We start from the raw sequence: 24,619 nt of genomic DNA, 5'->3' as shown, positions 1-24,619 counted from the left end.
TCGAGCGGACTGAAGAACAGAAAAAACTCCAGTGTGATCACAAACACAACTGTAATGATCATTCCTGGTACCTGTTGCAGAAGGATTCGGTTTGATGGTGCAGAGAAGTGACTAACCTGCCTGCTGCTCACTCTGGTGCTTTATTGTCTCTATTTAATACATATTATCACTGTTGACAGGGGATCTGCAGATTCATATAGAGTAAGAAAAAGTCTTAAATCTCTCTATAAGTGTTAATAGAGCTCAGACTAGATTTACAAAGAAAATCATGACTTTTTACCAACCCAATTTAACTTTATGCCCCTTTATGTTTTATTTTTTTGTTTTAATTCTTGATCTCAGGTTTAATTCCAGGAGGAATTACAGTAAATGTTACACATTTGGTGAAATCAGCAGATACCCTGTCTGAGTTAACATCCCTCTGACCTACTCCCTCTACTGGCCATTTTATCTTAATCCCCTTTATTCACACCCTTCAGGATCAGTTCAGCACAGATTGTAATGTACAAACACCTGAAGCCAAACACGGAGGAGCCACTCTGAGTTACATCCAGGGGCCTTACTTCTGTCTGTACTACTGTTGGTGCACTACAATAAGTGAATTGGCATCAGTGCACGTTTGTTTTTTTAATGAGAGTTATTATTTAACATCTTGGTGGGCATACTATGAATTCACAAACATCTAAACATCCAGTCAGTCACACATACACACACACACGCTCCAGGGACCACGCATGATTAACTAGTGAGTGACACTGCTAGGCTGATTGTTTATAGCCCATTTACCGGTGAATACAGTGAGGTGTATACATTTATATAACACATAAGTCGACTCTTTCCTAATAGGCAACAAAGCATATTTGACCCAAGTTTGTTGGCTTGCGCCGAATATGAACTTTGAGTGGTGATTGTCCTTTTAACAAAAACACACTATTCTTTGTCACAAACCAACTGTTTCACTCCGCTTCAGTATCATTCATCTCATCACAGCAAAAATATAACCTTTTAATGCCAGCTTTGGCCGAATCTATACATTTTCATACATCGTTAGCAAGTCGTGCCTTTACAGTAATTGCATTTTTTTTTTTACATCCTTTCCCTGCACAATTTCAGCACAGTCCTGCCCGTCTGTAACGGAAGAAACCAACAATGTTGAGTTTTTTGGAGGTGTATTAGTGCTACAGAGAACAAGTACTGCACTTTCTTTATCCTGAGCGTTCCAAAAAGCTACCATGAATAAGTTTACTTTCAGTGCTGAGCAGCCTACAACGAAAACTTCACTGCAGCGTCCGCTCATACATTACACAGTCAGAGGATTTACATTCAAAGCACTCCGTTGAACTGTTTTGTTTTGTATAAACCACAGGAATATAAAAGTCGCTTAACACATTATTCATATATTCACGTATACACTCATTACATCCTACTTGCTATCTGCAAATTAAACATCATTGGTGGCTGAAAGAAGCTCGTATTATTGCATGTTGCTGCAAAGTGCGGCCATGCTCTACAAATGCATAACTGATATGTTACAAATGTTTTTTCCCATTTTTTTTCACATACACAATAGTGCCTTAGTATCGAGAAGAGCTGCGGTGAGTGATGATAGCCTGAAGCTTTGGTTGCACCACACATCAAACGAAATTTCATCTGCCAGAGAAGAAAATTTCATTGGACTATTATAGGTAGAGTTTTTGACTTTCCACTGAAAGCAGCTAAACAAGCAGCAGCAGCAGCAGCGATGGCAGCGTGGCTGTCCTATGCAAAAATATTCAAGCAGTATGGAAGTAAAAGATTAGCATTTACACTCTTGTGGTCCTCTGTACATATGTGACTGTGTGTTTATATGTATGCTTCTCCACGTGGCCACAGGGAGCAGCTGCTTCCTGAAGGATGCTTATTATTGGGGCTGAAAGGATTGTGAGTTGTGATACTATTGTTATATAGAGATAAGTCAAACTCTCTTTAGCACCGAGCTATTGGCAGCTTGACCATAATATAAGCAACCAGAAAGAATGACATCTTGGATATTTAGGTCACCCTGTCCCTGGCGAGCTTCATCACCTCAACGTTTGTTTTGATTCTGCAGAGCACCAACAGCCTGTTAGCTCTCACACCCAGAGGAATATGTTCATATCATCACACTCTCATCTCCGAAGAATGTGTTTAGGAATCTGAGCATACTGCGATCGGCAAAGCTGCTATCTATTGACACAATGGCAATTCTGAACCGCTTACATGTGCCATTCTGTATAGGTAATGCACTGTTATAGGCTGCAATACAACAAATAGAAGCGTATATACCTTTTACGACCTTTATATGTATTATCTCAAAGCTTATCTCATCTCAAGGCTCCATGCTTGTTCTCTCTTCTGTTGTTTTTATTCATGAAAACCTGGATTTTTGTTAGTTTACTAGTTCCCAGATGTGTTCACGGATTATAAACTGTCAAAAATGGCTCCATGAGAGATTGTCATCGAAAGGTATATCTCAGATGGCAATACATCTATACAGTAAGATATTGGTAGCTTTAATCGGTCTCAAAAATGGCTCAGGAAAAAAAATCAATAAAAGGGTTAGAAAACATTAAACTGATGTTCTGACTGTAACTAAACATCCCTTAAAATCCTGACCCCACATAATCTAAACCCTATCTGAATACGCTATAATGTTACTTCAGATCAAGCTTGCTCAGATGAGGCACTTCAGTATTTCACCCTGCAATACAGTGTGAGACTTGTTGGCTACTCACGCAGCATGGGACTTGATGTGAACTTTTAACCCTTTTAACCAAAATATGTAGAGCACCAGGCGTCTGATCCCACTCAACCCGGGGAAAGGAACACAAACCAAGATGTAAAAAAAAAAAAAAAAGAATTAGAAAACTTAATACAGGTATCTGTGGTTGTTGTAAGTGTTATTTCCCTCTCCCCAACCCGCAGTCAAACCCCACCCGCTTCCCCAAAGGTCCTGTGATGCTAGTCGCTCCTGAACTCCTCGTCAATCTCCGGGAGGTTCTTCTTTTCTCTCCTCAGGGTCTCGGTCAGCGGCCTGGAGCTGCTGGGGGACTCCAGGTTCTTGGGTTCGTTGGTGCGGTAGCTGCCCTTCTGCTGGTACGCGTAGACGTAGATGCTGTACAGGCCTCCGAAGAGCAGCAGCAGAGCCAGGATGACAATGGCTGAAGGATAAAAATAGCACAGTCAGTTAATCTGCCACACATTGTGGAGGGCAGTGCTTCTCGGAATACTGATGAGGAGCAGGCACTGTTCGGCTGCTTTTTAATACTATATTATTATATTTTATCAGCCAAATTGAATTTAGGTCAGATATTATCTAGTGCCAGACCCATCCTCTAACATCCGGTCAGGTTTCTAATAGTCAGTCCATCTTTGGTGCCATGTTCTTTGTATTTAGTTTGTTTATGCACACAAGATTCACCTGTCATTGACACAGAATGGCCAGTATGAGGAAGCTATACTTCCTTTGTTTTTTGTTTAAGGTAGGCTATCACTCGCACTACAAAGTTATCTTTCTTTTCATTCTTTTAGTTCAAGTTTATTTGTAGCATAAGCCTAGCACCTTTTCATACAAATGCAGTTCAAAGTGCTTTATACGGGGAAAGAAAGCAAGGCATATATCAGTGGAACAGAAAGAAAATAAAAAGCAGAAGTTTTTAAACAGAAAGCGTGCAAACATGTAGGCTATAGGCTATCTAGCAACGATAAAAGAAAGAAATAGACCTTTTCAAACTTGCAGTTAATCTGCCACACAATGAGGAGAGTGGTGCTTCTTGGAATACTGATGAAAAGCAGGCACTGTTTGGCTGCTTTTTAATACTATATTATTATATTTTATCAGCCAAATTGAATTTAGGTCAGATATTATCTAGTGCCAGACCCATCCTCTAACATCCGGTCAGGTTTCTAACTTGGTTAGAGGTTTCTAATAGTCAGTCCATGCTGCACATTGAGAAATGTCTACTGTGACTGAATCCTGCTATCTGTATTTCTGCAACATCTTTAGTGCCATGTACTTTGTATTTAGTTTGTTTATGCACACAAGATTCACCTGTCATTGACACAGAATGGCCAGTATGAGGAAGCTATACTTCCTTTGTTTTTTGTTTAAGGTAGGCTATCACTGCAGAAATAGACCTTTTCAAAGTTGACAACATAACCATTCTAAAATGGGCCCCTTTGTATTTCCTGGTACAATGTTTTATTAATGCAGTAGCTGATGGTAAACTTTTCATTGCAAAATCTGCAAAAACTTGCAAAACCTCTCGCGAGACTCGCTGCCCGACGACCTATCCTAACCTTAACAATCTCGCGAGAGTTTCCCTTTGCTCCCTTCTAGCTAGCCACTACCTTCTACCAAAGCTGTTGCCCTAGCAACAGAATAGCAATAAAAAGGTCTACTTTTACACCCTTAAAATTACCATTTTTATATCAGTTACTCACCCCGTGTCACGGTGAACGATGTTCCGAAAAACGGATTAAATCCTTGATGAATTAAAGTATGGAGGCTAGCTTTAACAACTGCTAGCTACGTAGCTACCTACCTAGCTAACCTAGCAACCACCTAGTTACCTAGCAACCACCTAGTTACCTAGCTACCGTCTCAGACACGGACTCGCAACGGGCATGCGCGAGCAGGTAACGGCAGCAGACGTTAGTGGCTGAAGTGATTTAAAAAGTAAGATTTTGGTGAAAATGTCTGTAAAGTACAGAGCATAAGACTGGATAAATGAGAATTGGAGTAAACTGCACGAGTTTTGTGAGAGTTTATAAATAGTTTTAATATAGATTTTTGCTGTTCAATCAATTCATCAAGGATTTACACCCGTTTTCGTCTGTTTTCGGATCCTCCATTCACCTTGGAGTCATACCAGAAAAACAGTTAGAAGGTCACAAGCGGTGAGTAGTTGATATGAGCTACAAATGGTCACTTTAAAGGGACTGTTTGTAACTTCTTACACGTGTGGCTACGCTGTTCAGACTCAGACTCCAACACAAACTACACGGAAGCACCAAAACCGCAAAGTTATATCTAGCGAAGCCCGTCTGTTAAACAGTGTTGGCGGCGGTCGGAGGACGCGGGGGAGACCGTAGCTTTGGTCTCCAGGACCGGAGTCTCTGCTGTACTCTGCTCCTCTGCCTGCCTGCTTACCTTCACTCACACACCACGCTCGTTCTCGCTATTTCGCTCCACCTCACGTTCATGCGTGCTCACTACACACTGCAGAAGACTTCGTAGCTCTGAGAATATCTAGTGAATGTACAGTGGACGTTTGTGCAGAAATAAATGCTGCAGCTCCTCCAGACCAACAGAGGTTTCCCGTGTCTTGTGAAGTGACGGGGCTCCGCAGCGAGTAACGTTATCATCTCCCACCAAAACTACGGTGTCTCCCCTGTTTCCTCCGACCGCGGTCGGGAGGCTGAAGCAGGAAAAGCCAACATTAAGATCAGCATTGATTCATGGAGAGACCTTCGTCTCAGCTAACATTACTGCCAAGCAGGTGAAATATAGAGAGATATTGTGGTTTTAGCTGACGTGTGTCGCCTCACTGTTTTGACGGATGCTCGTTCATGTCTATGTAGCGCGAGCACAAGCGCAAGTCCAACACTGACTTTTGTTGACTTAACAGCCACAGGTGTCGCTGTTAACAAGCATTTCTGATTCTTACAAACAGTCCCTCTAAGGGAGCTAAACAGTGGTGTAGTGGTAGTTGATGAGGTGGGTGTATTACTAGGTAGATCGGTAGTAGTTTACTGAGGTTGAAGTGGGTATACTCTCATATATTCCAATGGCTTTTTGGCTGAATGGTGGGTATACTGTAAACTGCCACAAAAAGAGGTGGGTATGCCCAGTATACCCGCGTATACCCTCCACTGGAGCTAAGGTGTGCAGACCTTTTTTTTTCATTTTCATGGGTATTCACAGACCAGTTGCCTTTGAGCCTGAATTGTTGTTCAGTAATTCAAGCAAGGTTCAGACAACCCAGCTCTTATCCTTTCTGAGTGTAGTTTTAATGTTTCCCCTGTGTTTGCTTGGGTTTCCCGTCACAGTCCAAAGACATGCAGGTCAGCTGAACTGCACGGAGACACTAAATTGCCTGTAGGTGTGTGTTTGTTTGTCAGTCAGTGTGTTCACAGTGTAATGGACTGGCGAAATGTCAGTGTCTCCCAGCCTTTTTACCAATGCATGATGAGAAAAGACCTCATCTCCTCAGGGTCATACCCTCAATAAATGGATATAGAGAATAGATCGATGCTGTTGAAAAGATATACTGCACCCAACACAGATTAGAGCAGCAGAAATTGTGTTTAAAGTGATATTGTCACAGGACAAATAAAGACAAAATATATGTCTTCAATATCGTTGTGACATAATTTGTTCACCAGCAGTTTTGTTTTATCAACTACATTTAAAACAAATGGTGTAATTTCTCAGTCATAACCATTTTATCCTGGGCATTATATCAGACAAGGAGGATGTCTGATAACCAGCGGGGACCATTGTTGGGATGATTGAAAGGCGCACCAATCTTTAATGACATGCTGATGTCCCGCATTAGCATAATACCTCTAAATCTGAATGATCTATTAAACTGAAGCATCTATCAATGATGAACGGTAAGCTGGGTCCCATGTACTGTAGACTAAATATAGCTGATCCGTTAAAGGTCTCAGACAGGGATGGAGCACAGCATCTCTGTGCTGCAGTTTAATCCTGAGACTCCAGCCTCTCCTGCTCACCAGGGAGACCTGCTCTCATTTTGTCCGTTATCTGTAATACTGCACTGCAAACCGCTCATCTGGTCTCAACACTCCTCTTGTAATAAGGTGCAGGGTTATCATGGGGATTAAACAGTGGAAGAAGTATATTAAATATTGGTGTTTTCCAGAAATCCATAGATGTACAGAGAAACACACATTTGTCATATTTCAGCCACGGTTTAATGCGTTTGTTTTAATGCACTCATTTCTACGTTGACAGATATAAATAATGTTATTTTTGATATGATCTCTCCATTGTTTCATATCAAAATGATGAATTACATCATAATGAATTGACATAATATCAATGATGATATATTTCTAGCATAGACAGCTTTCTTACATTTAATTATATCAAAATATGTTTTTTATCGTATTGTAGAACGTTAAATAAAATTATTTTTTATTCTTTTAACGACAGTATAAAATTCTTTAGGTCATAATCTGTTTCTTTTTCATTGTGTGTTGCCTTTTACATGATTGTTCTATTATCATTGCAACAGTTTTGGTCATTGATCTTATGGTGATAAGGGCATTTAGGCTTAATATACTGTTAAAGTTATTATACTGATTGTAAATGATCTATTTCCAGATAAATATTGTATACAAATGTATAAATCTAAGTACGTAAAAGACATTTAAAAGTGACTGGTCATTTATTTATTTAATATTACATATCTCTTGTAAAGACAAATCTATTTTACTTAAATTAATTTCATTCATATACTCAAGTAGATTAAAAAAGATAATCTGACTTCAACTGATCAAATATAATCTCCAGTATGATAATAACATAGTAGAAACGTCTGGCTGTTTATTTTTCAATAAGTATGTTTTTTTTCCAGTTTTGTCCCACATGTAATACATTTGAGGCTGCAGTCAGACGCTTGAATAAACACTCCAAAGCCCACACTGGAACCTGACAACCCTGCTCTAATTTAGGATTAGAGGATTTTAGGAAAAAAGGAAAGAGAATTTCAAACGGCTGATTTGTGTCATCTGGGAGAAGAGGGAAGTAGTGAGTAAAACAGAAGCAGTGCTTCAAAGTGAACTGAATAAACTACTAAATGTAACATCACTGGTCTTATTTTTTAATGCAGCAATTCATGTATCCATGGCATCAGATTATTCAGTATTAAAACAAATTTAATCTTACCTGTTATCCAAAACAGGCCTAGGTCATCATGGATATAAATATACTCTGAAAGGGAAAAGTACACAAATAAGTGGATGAATACGAAATAACATTCCCTTTTTTACAGATGCATTCTGGGACATATAAACTCACCTATGGTGGTAAACCAGGGGTCTACCTCCCATGGTACATAACCCAGGATAGGAGGGAAGGCGCCACAGTTGGACTCGGAGACGTAGCCTGTTGTGGTTACCGGAGGGTCTGTTTCATTTGGACGGAAGAAGGCCTTTAAAGGTGCGTACACGTTGTATCTCACCCCAGATATGCAGCCTATGAAGCCTGGAGCGTTGTGCCTCTGGATCTCATAGTCAATGTCACCAACCTCTGAAAGAGCAGACAGAATGAATGTATTAATAATACTGTCAGCCGGATGAAAACATTATGCTGTGTGTTCTCACCAACAAGTGGTGAAGTAGATATTTACCCATCACTCTGCCCATGAACATGGACTTTGGAGAGTCAAACCTGGCGTCCTCCACTAAGGTTATTTTTTCCACTATGGGCTCCATGTAATCCACCTATGGGCAAAATAAAGCAGATTTTTTTATTTTTAGAGCCAGGCTAGCTGTTTCCAGTCTTTATTAGGGATCCACGATGTGGATTTTTTTCATTTCAATTTCAATTACCTGCTTCTCATGGCCGATACCGATAAGATGACCGATAATTTTACACTTTTGTATTGAAAAAATAAGTTCATAACCTGTAATTTTTGCACACTTGAGGGTAAGAAAGGATAAGATGTTAATTTATGATAATTTATCGGGCCCAATATATATCGTGCATCCCTAGTCTTTATGCTAAGCTAAGCTAAGGTGGGTGCACAACAGTCTATGATTTTTCTAGATATAACACACATTTTCACTGAAAATAACATAAACCACAGATCAGAGTTTACACAGCAACAGCAGTGGCAGCATGAACCTGTGTTTTGATGGTTCTGTTGTGTCTGGTTATGTTGACATAGTGGGGGTATCCATCTGCCAGGTTTCGGTTAGTCAGCTGGTACTTGTGTGTTATGAGCCCCAGCTTATACCTCAGATCTACACTGCCTATAGGGAGAGAGGAAAGAAATGTAATTCAGATTTTTTTTAAATCCAGCTTTCACATTGTCAGACAGATTGTTTCTGAGCTTCTCCTACCATCAGTCCTGAGGATGATAGCGATATAGTCTTGAACGAAGGAGCTGATGTAGAGCAGCACAGCTGGCGTGTAAACGGTGCTGAAACTGAACTCTATGTCGTCTGCTGTGTCATTGTAGCCGAGGCTGAAGTTGTCATAATGCGGGTCGATCCAGTTGGCCCATGCAGCTTCATCTGATATGGGCTTCTTTCGTATGTCGTATCTCAGCCACGAGCCAATCTCAAAGTAGGCTCCGATGTCTTGCAACAAGATCATAGTGGAATTAGATATCTGTTGCAAAGTATTGACGATGTCAGTTCACTATGTAAAGGTTTTGTTATGTATGAACTCACCTTTATGGCAGTAGAAACCATCAAAAGCTGTGTTGTTACAGTCACAAGTGTAGGAAGCGTAGCCCTCCATACACTGGCCGTCGTTTCGACACGGTATGGTAGCGTTGAGACACTCTCCAGTACAGTTCCTCCTTATACCCTGTTGTTCATTTACCTTTGACTCGAGATCAATTGGAACACCGTTCATCCGCAAGCCTCGAAGACACCCCAAGAAAGGTCTCAGGGTGCGGTTGGCTGCACCTAATACAAAGAATACTTAAATCAGTGGTTATTCATCTTTATTCAAAGTTTAGAGAGGATACACTGTATGTCATGCCTAATTTCCAAGTCCACCTCAGGCAACCTACCTACTAGAATAGGATGCGTAAACTTCATGGTGACAAAAGTCTGACCCGGAAAACGTGTGACAGCCCAAGGCTGATAATCAACCTTGATGCGAGCCAGCTTCACATTAAGCTCAGCCTGAACAAAGTGCCACTCGTTGTCATTGAGTGCCACAGGGGAGTGTAGTGTCACGTTAACGATGCCGTCGCCAACCATGAATACCATCATAAGGTTATGGGTGGCTGGAAGAGAAAAGAAGACATGGACAAGAAATATTAAAAGAAAATATACAGAGAGATAAATCAGTTGTATGAGGAGAATAGTAACAGATGAGTCAACTCACTGTTCAGCTCTACCCGTATGAAGTTTCGAAGCTGGTCATCAGAATTCTCCAAGAAGACGCCGTGGTCACGATAGGTTTTGAAGTGGAAGGAGATGTCAGCGCTGGTGCCAGGCCTGAAGGTTGGGAAGGTTATGTAGGTGGGCTTGGTGAAGGCGATGGTGTTCCAGATGTTTCCTTTGGAAAACATTGAAATATATATATTAAAAATACAACTCTCAACCCTTCAACAAAGCTGAACATCACTGTGTGAGCACAACCCATAATATTTAAGCTCACTGTCGCCATGGCAGCGGAGGGGCCCGACGGTGAATTGTGCTTCTGAGCCGGTCCTGTTGGTGTCCCCAACTACCACCTTCCTCACAGGCAGATGGTCTCTAAAGTCCAGGTAGCCCTTATCTGAGTACCTGAAAAGCCACAGTGGGGATGTTAAGACTTCATCGTCAGTGTCACAGATCAGGCTGTTCTCATACACCGTTCGTACCTATACCTACGAAAAGTAATGCACTGTAATTCGTTTATATCCCACGAAATCAATTTGTATATAATCCACGTAATTGTGAACCAAGAAGTATAAAGAGCGACAAACACCGCGTAGGGAGGAGTTCTGGGTGGATGGGTGGGTCAAAAAACACTGGACTTTCACCCAGGAGACCGGTGTTTGTACCCTTACGGTGTTATTTTAACCCAAACCCCGATCTTTTCCTAAACTTAATCAAGTAATTTTGTTGCCTAAACCTAACAGAATAGTTTTGTTGCCTAAACCTAACAAAGTAGTTTTGTTCCCTAAACCTAACTAAGTCGATCTTCTCCCTAAACCTAACCAAGTTGTTTCCTGTGAAGACGGAAGTTTATTTTGAAAAGACTGGAGCCGAAATTGACACGAGCGTATGAAAAATGAGGAATAACTTTTTGCAATATATCATTTGAATATACAATACTGTATTTCCCTCTTATATCTCACCATTGTCTATAGTCAGCATCGCAGTTGCATTGAAACTTGGGATCGGTGCAGGTTTGGTTGATAGCGCAGCCGCACTTTTGGACCTCTCTGAATGTTCCACCCCAGTAATAGTGACTCTCGTTGTTACGACCAATCCAGTAACCAAAAGGTCGTCCATCTGTTTTGAAAAAAGAAAATTGTGTGTCAGTTTACTATCTTTCTTGTTCCCTATGAACACACTACCAAGTTAATAAACTGACTTACTGGGGGTGTTGAGCAGGCGGGACTTGTAGCAGGAGTAGTCGATCCACTGCTCACAGAACATGGAGGTGTTGGCGAGAGCAGTGACTTCATCCCAGGAGGCGTTCCAGTAGTTGACATTTCCAATATACGGCCGGTCTATTGTACTCCCAGTCACCTTGGTACCATCCACGCGGTCATGCAAAATCACTGTCCAAGCTTTATATGCTGTGAAGAGGCACGACTGATGTAGGTCATAGTGATTAAACATTAAAAGAGAAAGATTGAGGGAATACAGTGGAAACCTCTCAGAGTGATCACTACGTTTTTCATTGAGAGAAACTTAATTCAATGTTTACTAAGTGCCAGCATCCGGTAGCCAGCCGGAACGCCTGCCGGTTACTGGGAGGCAACGTATCATGGGAGTAAAGTGAAAACAAATTGAATTACCGTAGTTTTAAAAAAAATTTCCATACGTTGTCATGTATGAAAAGACCCAAAATGAACACTGTTAGCGGACTACTTGATTACTATAAACAGCATTTGTATAACAATGATTCTGTCCCAAGCTTTTTGATCCATATAAGTGGTTGATCACTGTAACTGTGATCATTATAAGCGGTTCCCACTGTATTAATGTGAGAAAATAGAACAGAACAGAAAGGTTAGAAATAGAAAATAAGCACTTCAACACCACACACATACACACAGAAAGAAAAAGCTGGAAAAATCGTGTTTTATAACCTCTTAATTTCCCATGAAAGTTCAGTACACATTTCTCATTAGAGGAACACGATAACCTGACTCTCCAACTTTTCATTAACAACCCACCGAGGATCCAGCAAACACTGAACAAGGTGCTGATGCTGCTGTATTTTATTAGTGACAGTGATTACTTACACTTCATTTTGCAGTACACTTCAAATGGCTTCAGCGGTCCGCTGAGATCAGGATCGATGGTGTAGTTTCCAGACCAATACTTGCCACTGAGTCTGTAGGCCTCGCATGACTCTTTATAAACCGCTGTTGGAGAGGCGAGATGATCAATTTGTTATTATTAGGAAGAAATATGGTACAGGCCAAGTGCAATCAGCTGTAAATACATACTTATTACAGAGATGAGATTGCCAGCCAGCACTTACACATGTGACACACTTCTCCTTTATAGCCTGTGTTCTCGCACAGACAGATGAAGTCATCCCAGGACTGGATGCATCTGCCTTCATGTTCGCATGGATTTGGACTACATCTATAAACAAAAGATATATGCTTATTCTGAGCATTTTGTTGTTACAAAAGAGAGACTTACATCAGTGTGTCATTTTCTTTCTTTCATTTCCACATTACGTTAGTTGTTTCTCGTTGAGAGCCTTCAAATAAGGTTTTATGTGATGAAGCTTAAGAAGGGGCAGATGAATCAGCTCTCGAGCAGTGATGTCTCACTCTTACTGTAAGATTCACAATTCGGTGTCAAACACTTCACAAACATCTTGAATGAGATCACATTACTTTGAAGACACCATAAAAGAGCCAAGACGATATAGAAATAATTCATAATTTTGTGTGTATTTTTATAGGACTATGGTATGATAGGGGTACATAATTGGTAACTTCACAACTCAAATGACACGAGAATATGGTTTTGCAGTGCCATGTTTGTTTCCTTTTGCAATTTTCTTGCTATTAAAGATACAGTGTGTGGGATTTGGCGACATGTGGTGTGGTGTGGTTGCAGATTGCAATCAACTGAGTACCCCTCCGCTCACTCCTCCCTTTCCAAGACTGCAGTAATGTGAGCCGGCAAGTACAAAACTGTGGTAATGCCGTTCGCCTCACTCAGCGGCTGTCCTTACCATAATAACACTACTTTAGGAGCAGCGGAAGTCAGACAGCAGCTGGTGGTACTACGGTATTGCACTCTGTGGCTCACGTTGACGCAGTTTCACAAGCATGTCGGATAACTACGGTAGCCTACAGGTGACGTAAAAGGCTCTTGCTAGATCCAGTGTACTGTATATGGCGGAGCAACATGGCAAACTCGCTCCCTATGTAGATATGAAGGGCTCATTCTAAGCTAACAACGGTTCTTAGTTTCAGATGATTATACACTAATGAAAACATAGTTATGAATATTATATTCCATTTCTGCAAATAGATCCCACGAAATGTTACACACTGTTCCTGTAATAAAACTATATCAGTCATGCATGCTTTATGTTACATATTGTACTTTAAGTGGTATTTCTTACCTGTCAGTGATGCCACAGGTGCCCAACAACAGCTCAGCATAGCGCCCCCACTGTCGTTGCAGAATAATGTCGATATCAAGCTGTTCATTGTCTATGAAGATGTGCTGCATGCAGCCGTGGAAGCGGTTCAGCTTGGTCTCACACTTCCTTATTGTGTTGTTGGTTTTCGGACAACCTGAGTGCAGGAAAGTGAATGTATGAATTAGACAGTACAGATTTGTATGTTGTTTTCAGGAGTTGTCATCATCTCACCTCCAAAAAAGTAGCGGTCTCCCGTCCGAATTGTGAAAGGGTTGGTGATCTTTAGTGGAGAGCTCTCCTCCTCATCAATTGTGAGGGTCAGCAGGTTGTCTCTGGCTGCCAAATCCACCGTATGCCAGTAACCATCATTGAGCCTATAGCCTAGGGATTGGAGAAATGCCTGTCATGCTATGATACTATATGCTACAATCAGATTCAGTACAGACCATGCATAATGCATAATGCATCATTCATCATTCATCACTGCCCGCGCCTTGCATGGTAGCCGGCAGCCATCCGAGTGTGAGTACATGAATGAGACTGTTAGCTAAAACCCAACCCCCAAACAAACACATAGCTTAGCAACCATAACTAGGCTTGGCAGGTTACTCTGTAGCTATCAGTGGGCTACCTCCGGGTCTGAAGATTGAAACCAATGCGTAAGTGCCTTAAACTTACATTCTTTCTAATAGCCAGCAGGGGGCGACTCCTCTGGTTGCAAAAAGAAGTCTGATTGTATAGAAGTCTATGAGAAAATGACCCTACTTCTCACTTGATTTATTACCTCAGTAAACATTGTAAACATGAGTTTATGGTCTCAATCGCTAGTTTCAAGTCTTCTTCAATACAGCATGATGTTCATTTAGTAAATTATGGTCCCATTTAGAGTCAAATAGACCATAAAGCAGGGGATGCTTTAGGGCGTGGCTACCTTGTGATTGACAGGTCGCTTTCCGCCCTGGGAGTTGTCCGTGTTTTCGTCTTACAACTTTAACCCTTTCACCTTGTGTTTTCAGTTCAAAAATGTTTTATTCAGCGTTCTGTTGTACTTAGATCCACCCTCTCATGTCACTACTGGTTGCAAAAAAACAAGATGGCGTAGGCCAATATGCTGAACTCGGTATCCAATGAGTTCGTAGGTTAGTGTCTTTTTTAGCCTTTGTAAAACCAAAAGCACAAGAGTAAAAGTGTAAGGAATAACTAAACAGTTTGTTTATCTTCTCTAACACAAGTTTAGCCCCAGCAGTCTTTTAGCACGATATCAGGGAAATGTTTAAGAGGCTTTTTTCAGGGTTATCAAATCAGCTGGAGACACTAAAATGACATTCTTCTCTCTGAATTTTAGCATTAACATTAGGATAGCTAGCTAGCTACAACTGAAGGAATATGTCATTTCAGCTGACAAAATCCACGGCTGTTAGCTAGAAATGAGACGTGAGCTTTTGTCTACCTCTGTCTGAAATCAAGGACCATTGTTTTAAAACAGATTATGAATTTCAAGTAGTAAATTTGCCACCTCTATCCCTTCCTTTATCACATGTGTGCGTGCAGAAGGGAAAGCTAGACAGGCATAGCAACAGTAACTAAGGGGTGGGGCTTAGCAAGCTGTTAATAGCATGAGGCATTCGGTATTGTATTTTTCCAAAATCTTTAGACTTAATCTTTTCTGTCATATCTGACAAGGCCGAAAATTGCATAATCCCACCTGCAGCAAACTGGAGTTTCTTCTTCCCAGGCTGGAATATAGTGACGTTGATCTGTCCCTCGCTTAGGCCCAGCTCAAGGGCACCCAGGTCATCGGCAAACCGTGTGAACATTAGCAGCCCTGTGTAGTCCCACGAGCGGAACTTAAACTTGACAAACATACGAGGCCTCCTGAAGAAGCCCGGCACCTGCAGGTAATTGTTGGGTCCGGCGAAAGTCATCGGTTTGAGCAGAATGTCCCTGCAGAAATATTGCATCTTTTTCTGAGGGGCAGAAAGAGCAAAATCAGACCTCACCTTACTGTGAAAAGTACTAAAGTAATGTTTAATTACAATTATAGTGATCATCAGAGACTGTGATAATAATGGATTGTACCTTTCGTGGGATGCGTATGTCATCTTCTTCTCTCTTAGCCTTGTAGATGATGTTGACATCATTGATGAAGACGTTCTCCAGGCAGCCACGGAAATTTGGTGTAGTGGGCAGATGAGGCACATTTTTCTCTATGACACCTCCTACATATAACTAGAAGAAAAGTATTAAGTCATCATCATTACCTAGAAAATTAATGCACAATTTAAATAAATGAAAGTTGTCTTCAAGGTTTAAGTAAAATTCATTTGGAAGTATCCTCCAAAGAAGCGATCAGTAAATGTATTCAGCATGTAGCTCATTGATCATTTCCTTTACTTATCGCAGCCTTCAGTTTACATTTTATCCTGTAACTATGCATAGATATGACCGACTCATGAGGTACCTGTGTATCCAGATCCAGGTGTGTAAACTCTCCCTTACAGATGGCTGTGACTGCGTGACTGTCCACTGTGAAGTTCACCTGCCGACCGGAGCGTATGATGGTGACATAGTGCCAGTGTAGGTCATCGAGAAGGCTGCCAGCAGTCAGTGTAGTTCGACCATCTATTTTGTGTATTACACTGCTTCCTGAAACACAGAGGGCGAGGAGTAAAAATAAAAATGAATGCTCAAATCGGCTCTAAGTAATGGAAAACCGAGAGAAAACGCTGAACTGTATAGGGCTTCAGTCAACAATCTAACCAGCAATATTGAGATCTCTCCCCCAGACAACTTGGCCTTTTCTCTCTACAACAAGATCTCTTCCATGGATTTCAACATTATGGGATGTCCCTGTGGGCATGTCTATATTAATAATATATATATTTTTTAAAGGGAGACACACCAGGTGAATATGGTAAAATATTTAACTCATAGATCTCACCATAGTTGATTACTTACATTAAGACAATTATTTTCTGTATTACAAGTTTTGTGAAATGTTATGTTTAAATATGCAAATGAGGCTTTATCTTATTATATATATGCTAATATGCATTCATTTCCAGAACAAAAATCTATACATTGGATAAAGCCAGATTCAAAATTTTTGTATTTCATTTTGTTGACTTATTAGACTCAAAGGTTTTTACAGAGGGGATTTGAGATATCTCTTTTTATCACTCCATAAATCAGAAAATACTGTCAACAGCCATAAAAAAACAATTTTCACCATGTTTTTAGGAATAAATATGATCTATAAATCAGGCTATGGATCATATATGAACAAACCCCTCTGTAATAACCTTCAGAATATACATGTAGATAGGAATGAAACTGGAAAGTTTGGTGCATTTTTGGCTCAGAGTCTGAGAAAAACCTCATTTTGAGAAAACGGCCCCAGTTGATTACTTACATTAGGACAATTGTTTTTTGTATTACCAGTCTTGTGAAATGTTATGTTCAAATATGCATATGAGGCATTATCTAATGCTAACTTTTGGTGAATTTAGGAGAAATCTACAGACACAAATTAGAAAAGTAGTAAAATAAACCCCTTAAATGTGCATTTTGGGTGTTTTGTTGTTATGGAAGCCAAATAGCCCGAAATCTCAAAATTGACAATGCATGAAAAATTATGTTTTTGCCTGGGGTGTCTGTAAACTTTATTTATCTCCGGTACCTAGGCTGATGTGCAGGTAAAGACGGCCTCTCTTCAGCTCCAAGGTTAAGAGGTCTCCTTGAATCCCCTCGCTGTGTAACAGCAGACCATCCTGCTCCAGAGTCTTGAAGTTTATGGCAATGTGGTCGTGTTGCGTACGGGATCTCTTTTCTGGGTACATGTAGGCCAATGAGTCGTCCCCGTTGTACTGTAGCACATAGGAATCTGCAGACACACATTTCAAAATGGGTTCACTATTTCCAAAATCACTACAGAGGATGTAACGTGTAGTTTAAAGTCTTATGTAGCTGAGGTTTTAAGGATTATCTGACTAAATGCTACATGGCACATTTCCTGGAGCTCATCAGATATGTTTTCTTTAGCGTGATGTTCCTGAGTATGAATCAGGTGATACTGAGCTTAGTCATTTATTAACTAGGAACATATTGTAGCATATTTGGCACTTAGTGGCATAACATAAAATACGATTAAGTGGAGGGATTATCGAATGTCCTTGGATGTGAATCAGAGACAGTAAATCCCTGGGTAGCGCCGTCCATCGGTCATTTTTACCATAAGAGCAGCCAAACAGCTCCAGCCTCACGCCGATCTTCCCTCCGTTCTCTGTGTTCCACGCCAGAGGCAGCAGTCGAATGTGTTTAGCAGTAAAGGCGTAATGGAAGACATTCCTCTTGATCTGATAATAATTCCAGTTCGCAGGCAGCGTCTGCAAACAGATGAGGGCGGAGAATAGCGGAGAGAGTTATTGAGTCACTGCAATACTGTTCACGCCTTATTAAGGGGCTGGAGATGAACTGATGATGAGATTAGCTTTGGCAGTGTTGAGAGGGATAATATGCTGTGCTGTCTTTGTTTCAGTGCCAGTGACAATGACTTTAATAGAACACACAGTGAATCGGCTGTAAAGATTACATTTGACTAGTTAATTCTCGCCTCATCCCTGTTATGGCCCTCATCCCACCCCAGCCATCCTGGCTCATTGACACCTACAGAGTTTCCTCCCATCTGGATGTACGGCGTCCAGGAGTCCGGTCGGTCGCCATAGAGCAGTTTGTACTTGGTGATCCAGTCATATGAGTTGAAGGTTCCCTGGGTGGCGATGGCCACTAGACGATACTTCCTGCCCAGGTTGACCTGCAGCCATGGCTGTCTGTCCCTGGGGGATGGGGACCAGCCACTGCTGCCTGAGGGGGAGAAAGAGGAGTGTTTGACTGGAGGGGTGACAGATCATATACAGTTTGACTGGGATGAAATTATGACCAAAGCTATTGTGACATCAACTGAACTTGTAACTTACAGTATGGCAGCCATTGTAAACTTCTGTCAAATTTAGGGGAACTCCATTGAGCTGGTAAAGTTCTTCTAGGGGGCATTTTGACTTATAATGTAATGTCATTAATGTGCGTGCAGACCTAAATGGGCCAGGGATGTTATTAATGTTTTTTTAGTTACTGTACACTTGTGCTATTCTTTCTGTGATATGTTAAAACATCTGCCATTAGAAAGGTCTGTAAGGTGAATGGTGTGAAATCATGGATGAACTCAACACAACTTACCGTACAATTTGGCAAAATTGGCCGAGTAAAGAAAGTTATATCTTGAGGAGGCGAGGAAGGAGGAGGCGTAGAGCCCGGACACCAGCGGATCAACACATTCTCCTGCAGTGACAATAAGAAAGACACCAAGGTCACGAGTTATTAAACACTTCTCGTAATGCAGCATTCACACATCGCTTTCAGATTGATACAGTTCTGGGCAACAACGACTGGCACAGCTTGATAAGAAAAGACCATTTGCAGTTTAATTAGAGACTAGTGCATGCTCCATTACACATAAAATACAAATTTGAACGGATCAATCCAATTAAATCCAAAGCGTAGCACAAACACGTTTAGTCTTTCTGCTGGTAAAGGTGTAAAGAGGGTGAGGTGACAGATTTATGTTCCACAGTAAAGCACAGTCCCTAAATAGCCTCTTTGTAAGATGGTGGACCAAGACTTATAAATCTAACAAACTGTCCTGACATCTAGTCTGAGCGTGCATCATCTTTGCATTTCTTCACAGGATGGGTGGGACGAAAAGTGAAATATGAGACTGACAGCTACTGATTATACACACTATCTCTGAGATAAACACCTCCTTCCTGTTTCAAAATAGGTCTGGTCCTGTGTTGCCCTGTGTTGCAGAGGCAGAATAAAAATGTTGCTGCGTCACATGAATGTCTTTGTGGGTGTGTGTACAAGTACGTGCCCGTCGGTGCCTGCACGTCCGTGTAATTTCTTGAAAAAGTACATGCTGTTTCATGGGCAGTAAAGTCGAAGGCCAACTGAGACTGTCACTTTGTCATGTTGAGTTGTTCTGCATGTGGTTATGAGACCGATAGGACCATCACCCATCTGCTGAGGCACGCTCCCTGCAGCCCACGACTATTAAAACTGACCATAATTCTAGCTAATCTTGCTTGTGTCACTGCTGCGGATAAATGCGCGATGCCCTCACCTCGAGCTGCAAGAGAAACACTGTCTCATTTTAAGTGCCAGTCTTTAACACTCCTAAAAGATTTAACAAAGATAGGCTAAAAAATATAGATGGATTGGGTTTTACTGGAAGGTAAGCAGATACAAAGAAAGAATGGTTTAATCTGAGTGCACAAGACTAAACTAAATCTGACCTTCCTCTTCCTCCTCCCTTATCAGTATAATCCTCTCTAAGCCTTTGGAGTTGTTAACTAGTAAATGGGAGTTCTGGCATTCTTACAATCACAGAGGTCATGGAGCACAGGAAAAAAAACATTATGCTGCTTTTAAATGGGGTTGTGTTTATCGTGTTCACAAAAAGAGTCCCCTCTTGTGGTATTCACGACCTCGTTAGTGAAAAGTTTCTGAAAGCTCAGAGTTCACGAGTTGTGACGTGTTTGTTGACATTGTCAGAAATGGCGGAGGCCCTGGAAGTTCGTCATTCGGTGCATAATAATATTTATTATATTGTTTTTTCTTCATAATTTTATAATATGTCTGAGAAAAATGTTGATATTCCCAACTGCCTCATCTTTTTCCTCTGTCATTATACCTTTGCATTTACTGCATTATGTTACCCACTTGCCAGCTTGCAAAATTTTTAGCCTATGTTGCTTCTAGACGCCGACAGTAACGTTAATATTGCCGTTGCCTAGCAGCGATGTTCTCACGACTTAACCACTTGAACTTCAAGCATATTGGCTTCGTTCAAAATTGCATACTATGCACTACATACCCAATATGTGTACTATCGTTCAACATACTTTTATGTGAAAAACAGTAGTATGTATCTTTTCAGACGCAATTAGCAGTAATATACGTGTAACCATGGTAACCCATGCCAGCCTCATGTGACCAAAACGACGGTTTGTGAGAATCAAAGTCTGAATTCATTTAAAATATATGTTGTTATGCCTAGCTAAGTGATATCTAATACTTACAGTTTAATTGAAGTTATAGTATTGTCATTAAAGGGCTGTCCGTCAACGTCTGTTATGAATGTTGTCGTTACTACCACATTGCATTGTGGGATATTTATGCCGCCGTAGTGTCTAGCATAGCATACTGTACTATTTCACCTGAAATAGTATGCAATTAACATACTATTGGTTTCATACTAAGGTTTTGAGCCTACTAAATGTTTTTTTTTAGTGTACTAAACAGCGTGTTAGTTTGGAATTTTGGACTCAACCGTTGTGTACACGACTTCCCATGTTTTAACCACGAGTTCCATTCACAGGCAGCATTAGTCAGAGGCTAGAAACAGGAGACTTAGCAGAATTAGTATGCAGGCTGCAGATGGAGCAAGATGAGGAAAGGTGCTGCATAGACTCGTATTTTTTGATAACTTTGTCAGGGAGCAGGATACTGAGTGATAACAGCAAATTCTGCAGAGACGAGGAAGTGGAGAGCTGCCTTACACTACCTTAAATAACACGTGAAACATTTGTGAGCCATTATACAGCACCAATACACCATTTTCTGCCTGAATGAGTTAGTCACATGGGCATGACTTCTGTCACCTTTCATGCAAGGACGCGCAGCACATTCAGGTGGAGGAAATGTGCTGAGCAAGTGAAACATGACCTTGATTTTCTGCCTCTCTCTGCCTCCCTGAGAGGCTTTCTCACCATCTCTATCATATAGAATTTCCTGCTATACTGCAGCTGCATAGATGGTCGATAAAAGATCTCTGCTGCATGCATTGCTCCATTACTACACTGTAGTGTAGAGCCATTTCAAATGATCCAAACGGCTATTCAAACCAAATATTTAGAAGCCGTGCTGCAGTTACACAGGCAAAGCTCATTTGCTGCGAATGGCTTAAGGTGTATCGATTTGTTTTATTTCCTCAATTAGTAGTAGAGGAGGGGAATTTGACTTTAAATGTGGAGAGCAGCTCGGTCCCAGGCGACAGCAGGTTAACCCAGGCCACACAGCTCCTCCTTATGGCAAGACTGTCACGCACTCTTATTCAACGTCTTGCTTCCTTCCCCTCACTCTGAGTCCTCTCTCTTTTTTATCTCCATTAAATCTTTCTCGCTCTCGCTGCGTCCCATTACCTCATCTCGCTATTTTTTTACTTCTCTCTGCCTCTCTCTCCCCAAGTGGGCGTTGTCGTCATGATGCAGTAGCTAAAGTGTACCTGAAGCCTGTGCAGAGCATCCAGCATCACCTTGTGATCCTGCATTCCCCCCCCCCCCCTCCCTTCTCTGCACCACACAGAGTAGTGTCTCTCTCTCTCCATTTATCATTGAGAGGCTGTGGGGAGCTCAAGCAGCACTCTTTGCTGAATCATCAGTCTGCTGGTTGGTCTGTCTGGGCTGACACATCATTACAGCTGGTTGCATACAGTATGCAGAGAGGCACCTCCTCTGCCTGTCACTATAGCCCGCGATGCGTGACAGCTGAGCATTCAGACGGCAAACCCAGATGCCAACCGAATGCAGATGCCCATGAACAACATGTCAACAATACTGCTGCGAATACAGCTACAGAACAGCAGTAGAAATATAGCATGCCCTGTTAATGATAAATCATTCATGCCCAGGCATGCATCACAGTGGGTGGTGTCTGCCATGCGGCACATCACAATCACATCCAGACTTAAAGTCAGAGCTTCATTTTCTTTCTAAATGGCTAAGTTTCCACACAGATGCTCTTCCTTTTCGATATCAATTCCCCTCACATGGACCAAACAGCCTCCTGCTGCTTGGGCTGCACATGCATCACTCCCTCCTAACCCAACACACACACACACACATAGACACTTTACAGAGTGAGTCTCAGCCCCACCCCAGGCTGGGTCACCATGCTCTGGGATCTGAGGCTCCATTTTAGTCTGGCACAGCTCCAGAGAGCAGATATACAGTCGGCCCGGCTAATAAAGTACCAACCGGATCCACAACAAGCAACACCCACAGGCCCCCACTTACTGGAGAACACTCTGTGATCCAATGACGTCTACAAAACTTCCACTCAAATGCAGTCTTTTCTGTTTCATTCACTTTTTTTTAATAACTACAGTAAGATAGCACCATTCATCTCCCAGCATTATGTAACAGAGCTTTTAGCAATCAGCAGCATCATATCATCCATTTTTCATTGTTATTTCCCTTTTAATAACTTAACAGAAAGAGCTCAGAAAACCTGCTGTGTAAATACAATTGTCTATAAGAAGTCACATCTTATAAAACATCCCTCCTCCCTGATCTCCCGCACTGATATCAGAAACTCATGAGTCATGCAATGCAGTTGTTTGGGGGTTAATTAACAGTCAGAAACCCTGTGAAGTCATCCTGACACTGACATCACGCATGAAGCTCATTAGTATGCACAGAAAGCTCTGCGATAGAAGCACAGCCTCATGGCTCCTTTTTCCCAAATCCAATTTGAGCCCCAAACACAGCCCCACCTCTGTCCAACTAAAACCCAGCACTACTGATCTCACAGATTTCCTTGCCAGGTGAATCGTGTGCAGGATGCAGGGATTTATTTATGGACAGGTGGTGATGGTGGCTTCCCAAAAAAAGTACTGCAGTGGGCTGGTCCCGGTCAGGACGCTGCGTCCTGCTCTCTCCTTCTCTCGCCCTCAGTTTAAACATGTGTTCAGTGCATTTTCACCCAACAACACAATCAATTTGGAGATTATTATTTTAGAATTACTAAAACAAAACAGACTCTCGAGTAGCATCGTGCATTTTTGCAAATAAGTCGAGAGTTGAAGCCACACACTGGTGCAGAATAAACTTGCAGTGCTGTGCTGAGAGGAAGCACTGCAATGCAGACAGTGACATCCATGCGCACCTCCTGCAGGACCGACGCGGTTTGCTGCTGCACTTTTCTTTTTTTTAGTGTGATCCCATAAAACAATGCATTACTGAAATTACAATAGCCAAGACAAACAGTGACATTTAATGATCTGTACTTCATTTAATGATCGTGTTGCCCTTCAACCATCTCATCACCTGCAGGTTACATTTTGCCCTCCGGTTGGTATTTTCCACTATGTTATCCACTATGCAACTTTTTCATACGATACGATCAGAATGCTAAACAATATGCAGATAAGGCAAGTATATACACTTTGAAATATTTTTAATAATATCCATAGCAGCCGATAATAGATGCACAATTTGCCGTTTCAACAAGACTTACGTGATGAGCAATGTTGAAAACCCAAAAATAAGAGGCATATGCTCAGTATTTTGCAAGTCATCCTTCACTTAGGACGCGTTTCTCCGCACAGGCTTATGTTAATTGGATGGTAGATTGTTCCGCAGCATCCTCTCTCACCCCCCTTTTAGCCCAACTTTAACTCGCGCAGCTCCAACTCCTCTTCCCGGGATCTCGGGCAGCCTCTACCGGGGCGGGTACGCGCATCGGATGCTGGTGCTGATGCTGCGCTTCGACGAGAGCGCGCACTTCTTCTTTAATGTATAAAATGTTTAATTCACACGCCGTCATATAATGGTGTGGCTCCGGATGTAAGTCTGCATATGTGTAAAGTAGCAGTTTTGTATAGGCCAGGTGATGGGATTCCTGTGCGTCTGGAGTCTGGATGCAGGAGGAGGCTGTGATGGGAGGATGGGGGAAAAAAACTTTTTCAGTCCACAGCAGAGTGATGGTGTTTTTCCAAAACAATGACGAATAATATTAAGTTTTCTCCAATCTCCAAATAAGTCTGGTCAAAAATGTTCCATCTGGGATGTGGATCACATCACCAACGCATTAAAGATGTATTCCTCTTCTCTTCTTCCCTCTGGCGTCTCATATCGTCCTTTAGGCACACTTTTTGTGGCTGCCAACTGGAGAGCACTGCGCTAGGAGATGATAAAGAAGTCTCTCTCTCTCTCTCCA

The 24,619-nt window shown here is 41.6% G+C and overlaps 2 protein-coding genes across 3 annotated transcripts in view; one reads left to right on the top strand and one right to left on the bottom strand.

Annotated features, from left to right (window-relative positions):
• Positions 1 to 329: 329 nt before the first annotated feature.
• Positions 330 to 24,601, bottom strand: cntnap1 (contactin associated protein 1). The gene is made up of 24 exons (XM_074656117.1): positions 23,918 to 24,601; positions 18,800 to 18,901; positions 18,234 to 18,427; positions 17,796 to 17,949; positions 17,244 to 17,447; positions 16,026 to 16,210; positions 15,644 to 15,793; positions 15,270 to 15,531; positions 13,796 to 13,945; positions 13,544 to 13,718; positions 12,437 to 12,543; positions 12,195 to 12,317; positions 11,319 to 11,522; positions 11,076 to 11,232; positions 10,391 to 10,518; positions 10,115 to 10,288; positions 9,795 to 10,013; positions 9,448 to 9,687; positions 9,115 to 9,354; positions 8,897 to 9,024; positions 8,400 to 8,493; positions 8,069 to 8,299; positions 7,937 to 7,981; positions 330 to 3,179 (listed from the first exon to the last, which is right to left on the bottom strand). The coding sequence occupies exons 1-24, from the start codon at positions 23,976 to 23,978 to the stop codon at positions 2,980 to 2,982; spliced, it is 3,927 nt and encodes a 1,308-aa protein (XP_074512218.1). The 5' UTR covers positions 23,979 to 24,601; the 3' UTR covers positions 330 to 2,979.
• Positions 8,069 to 24,619, top strand: part of plekhh3 (pleckstrin homology, MyTH4 and FERM domain containing H3) — a 72,315-nt gene continuing 55,764 nt past the window's right edge. Inside the window, exon 1 of one of the 2 annotated variants that reach the window (XM_074656123.1) lies at positions 8,069 to 8,209. The gene's annotated coding sequence lies outside the window, so the exon portion shown is untranslated. The remainder of the gene's footprint in view (positions 8,210 to 24,619) is intronic. The other variant, XM_074656124.1, reaches the window with a different exon arrangement.

The sequence above is a fragment of the Sebastes fasciatus genome, chromosome 13, assembly GCF_043250625.1.
Source record: "Sebastes fasciatus isolate fSebFas1 chromosome 13, fSebFas1.pri, whole genome shotgun sequence".
NCBI lineage: Eukaryota > Metazoa > Chordata > Actinopteri > Perciformes > Sebastidae > Sebastes > Sebastes fasciatus.
The sequence above is the reverse complement of the archived record's forward strand: the minus strand, read 5'-3'. Positions and strand labels throughout refer to the sequence as shown.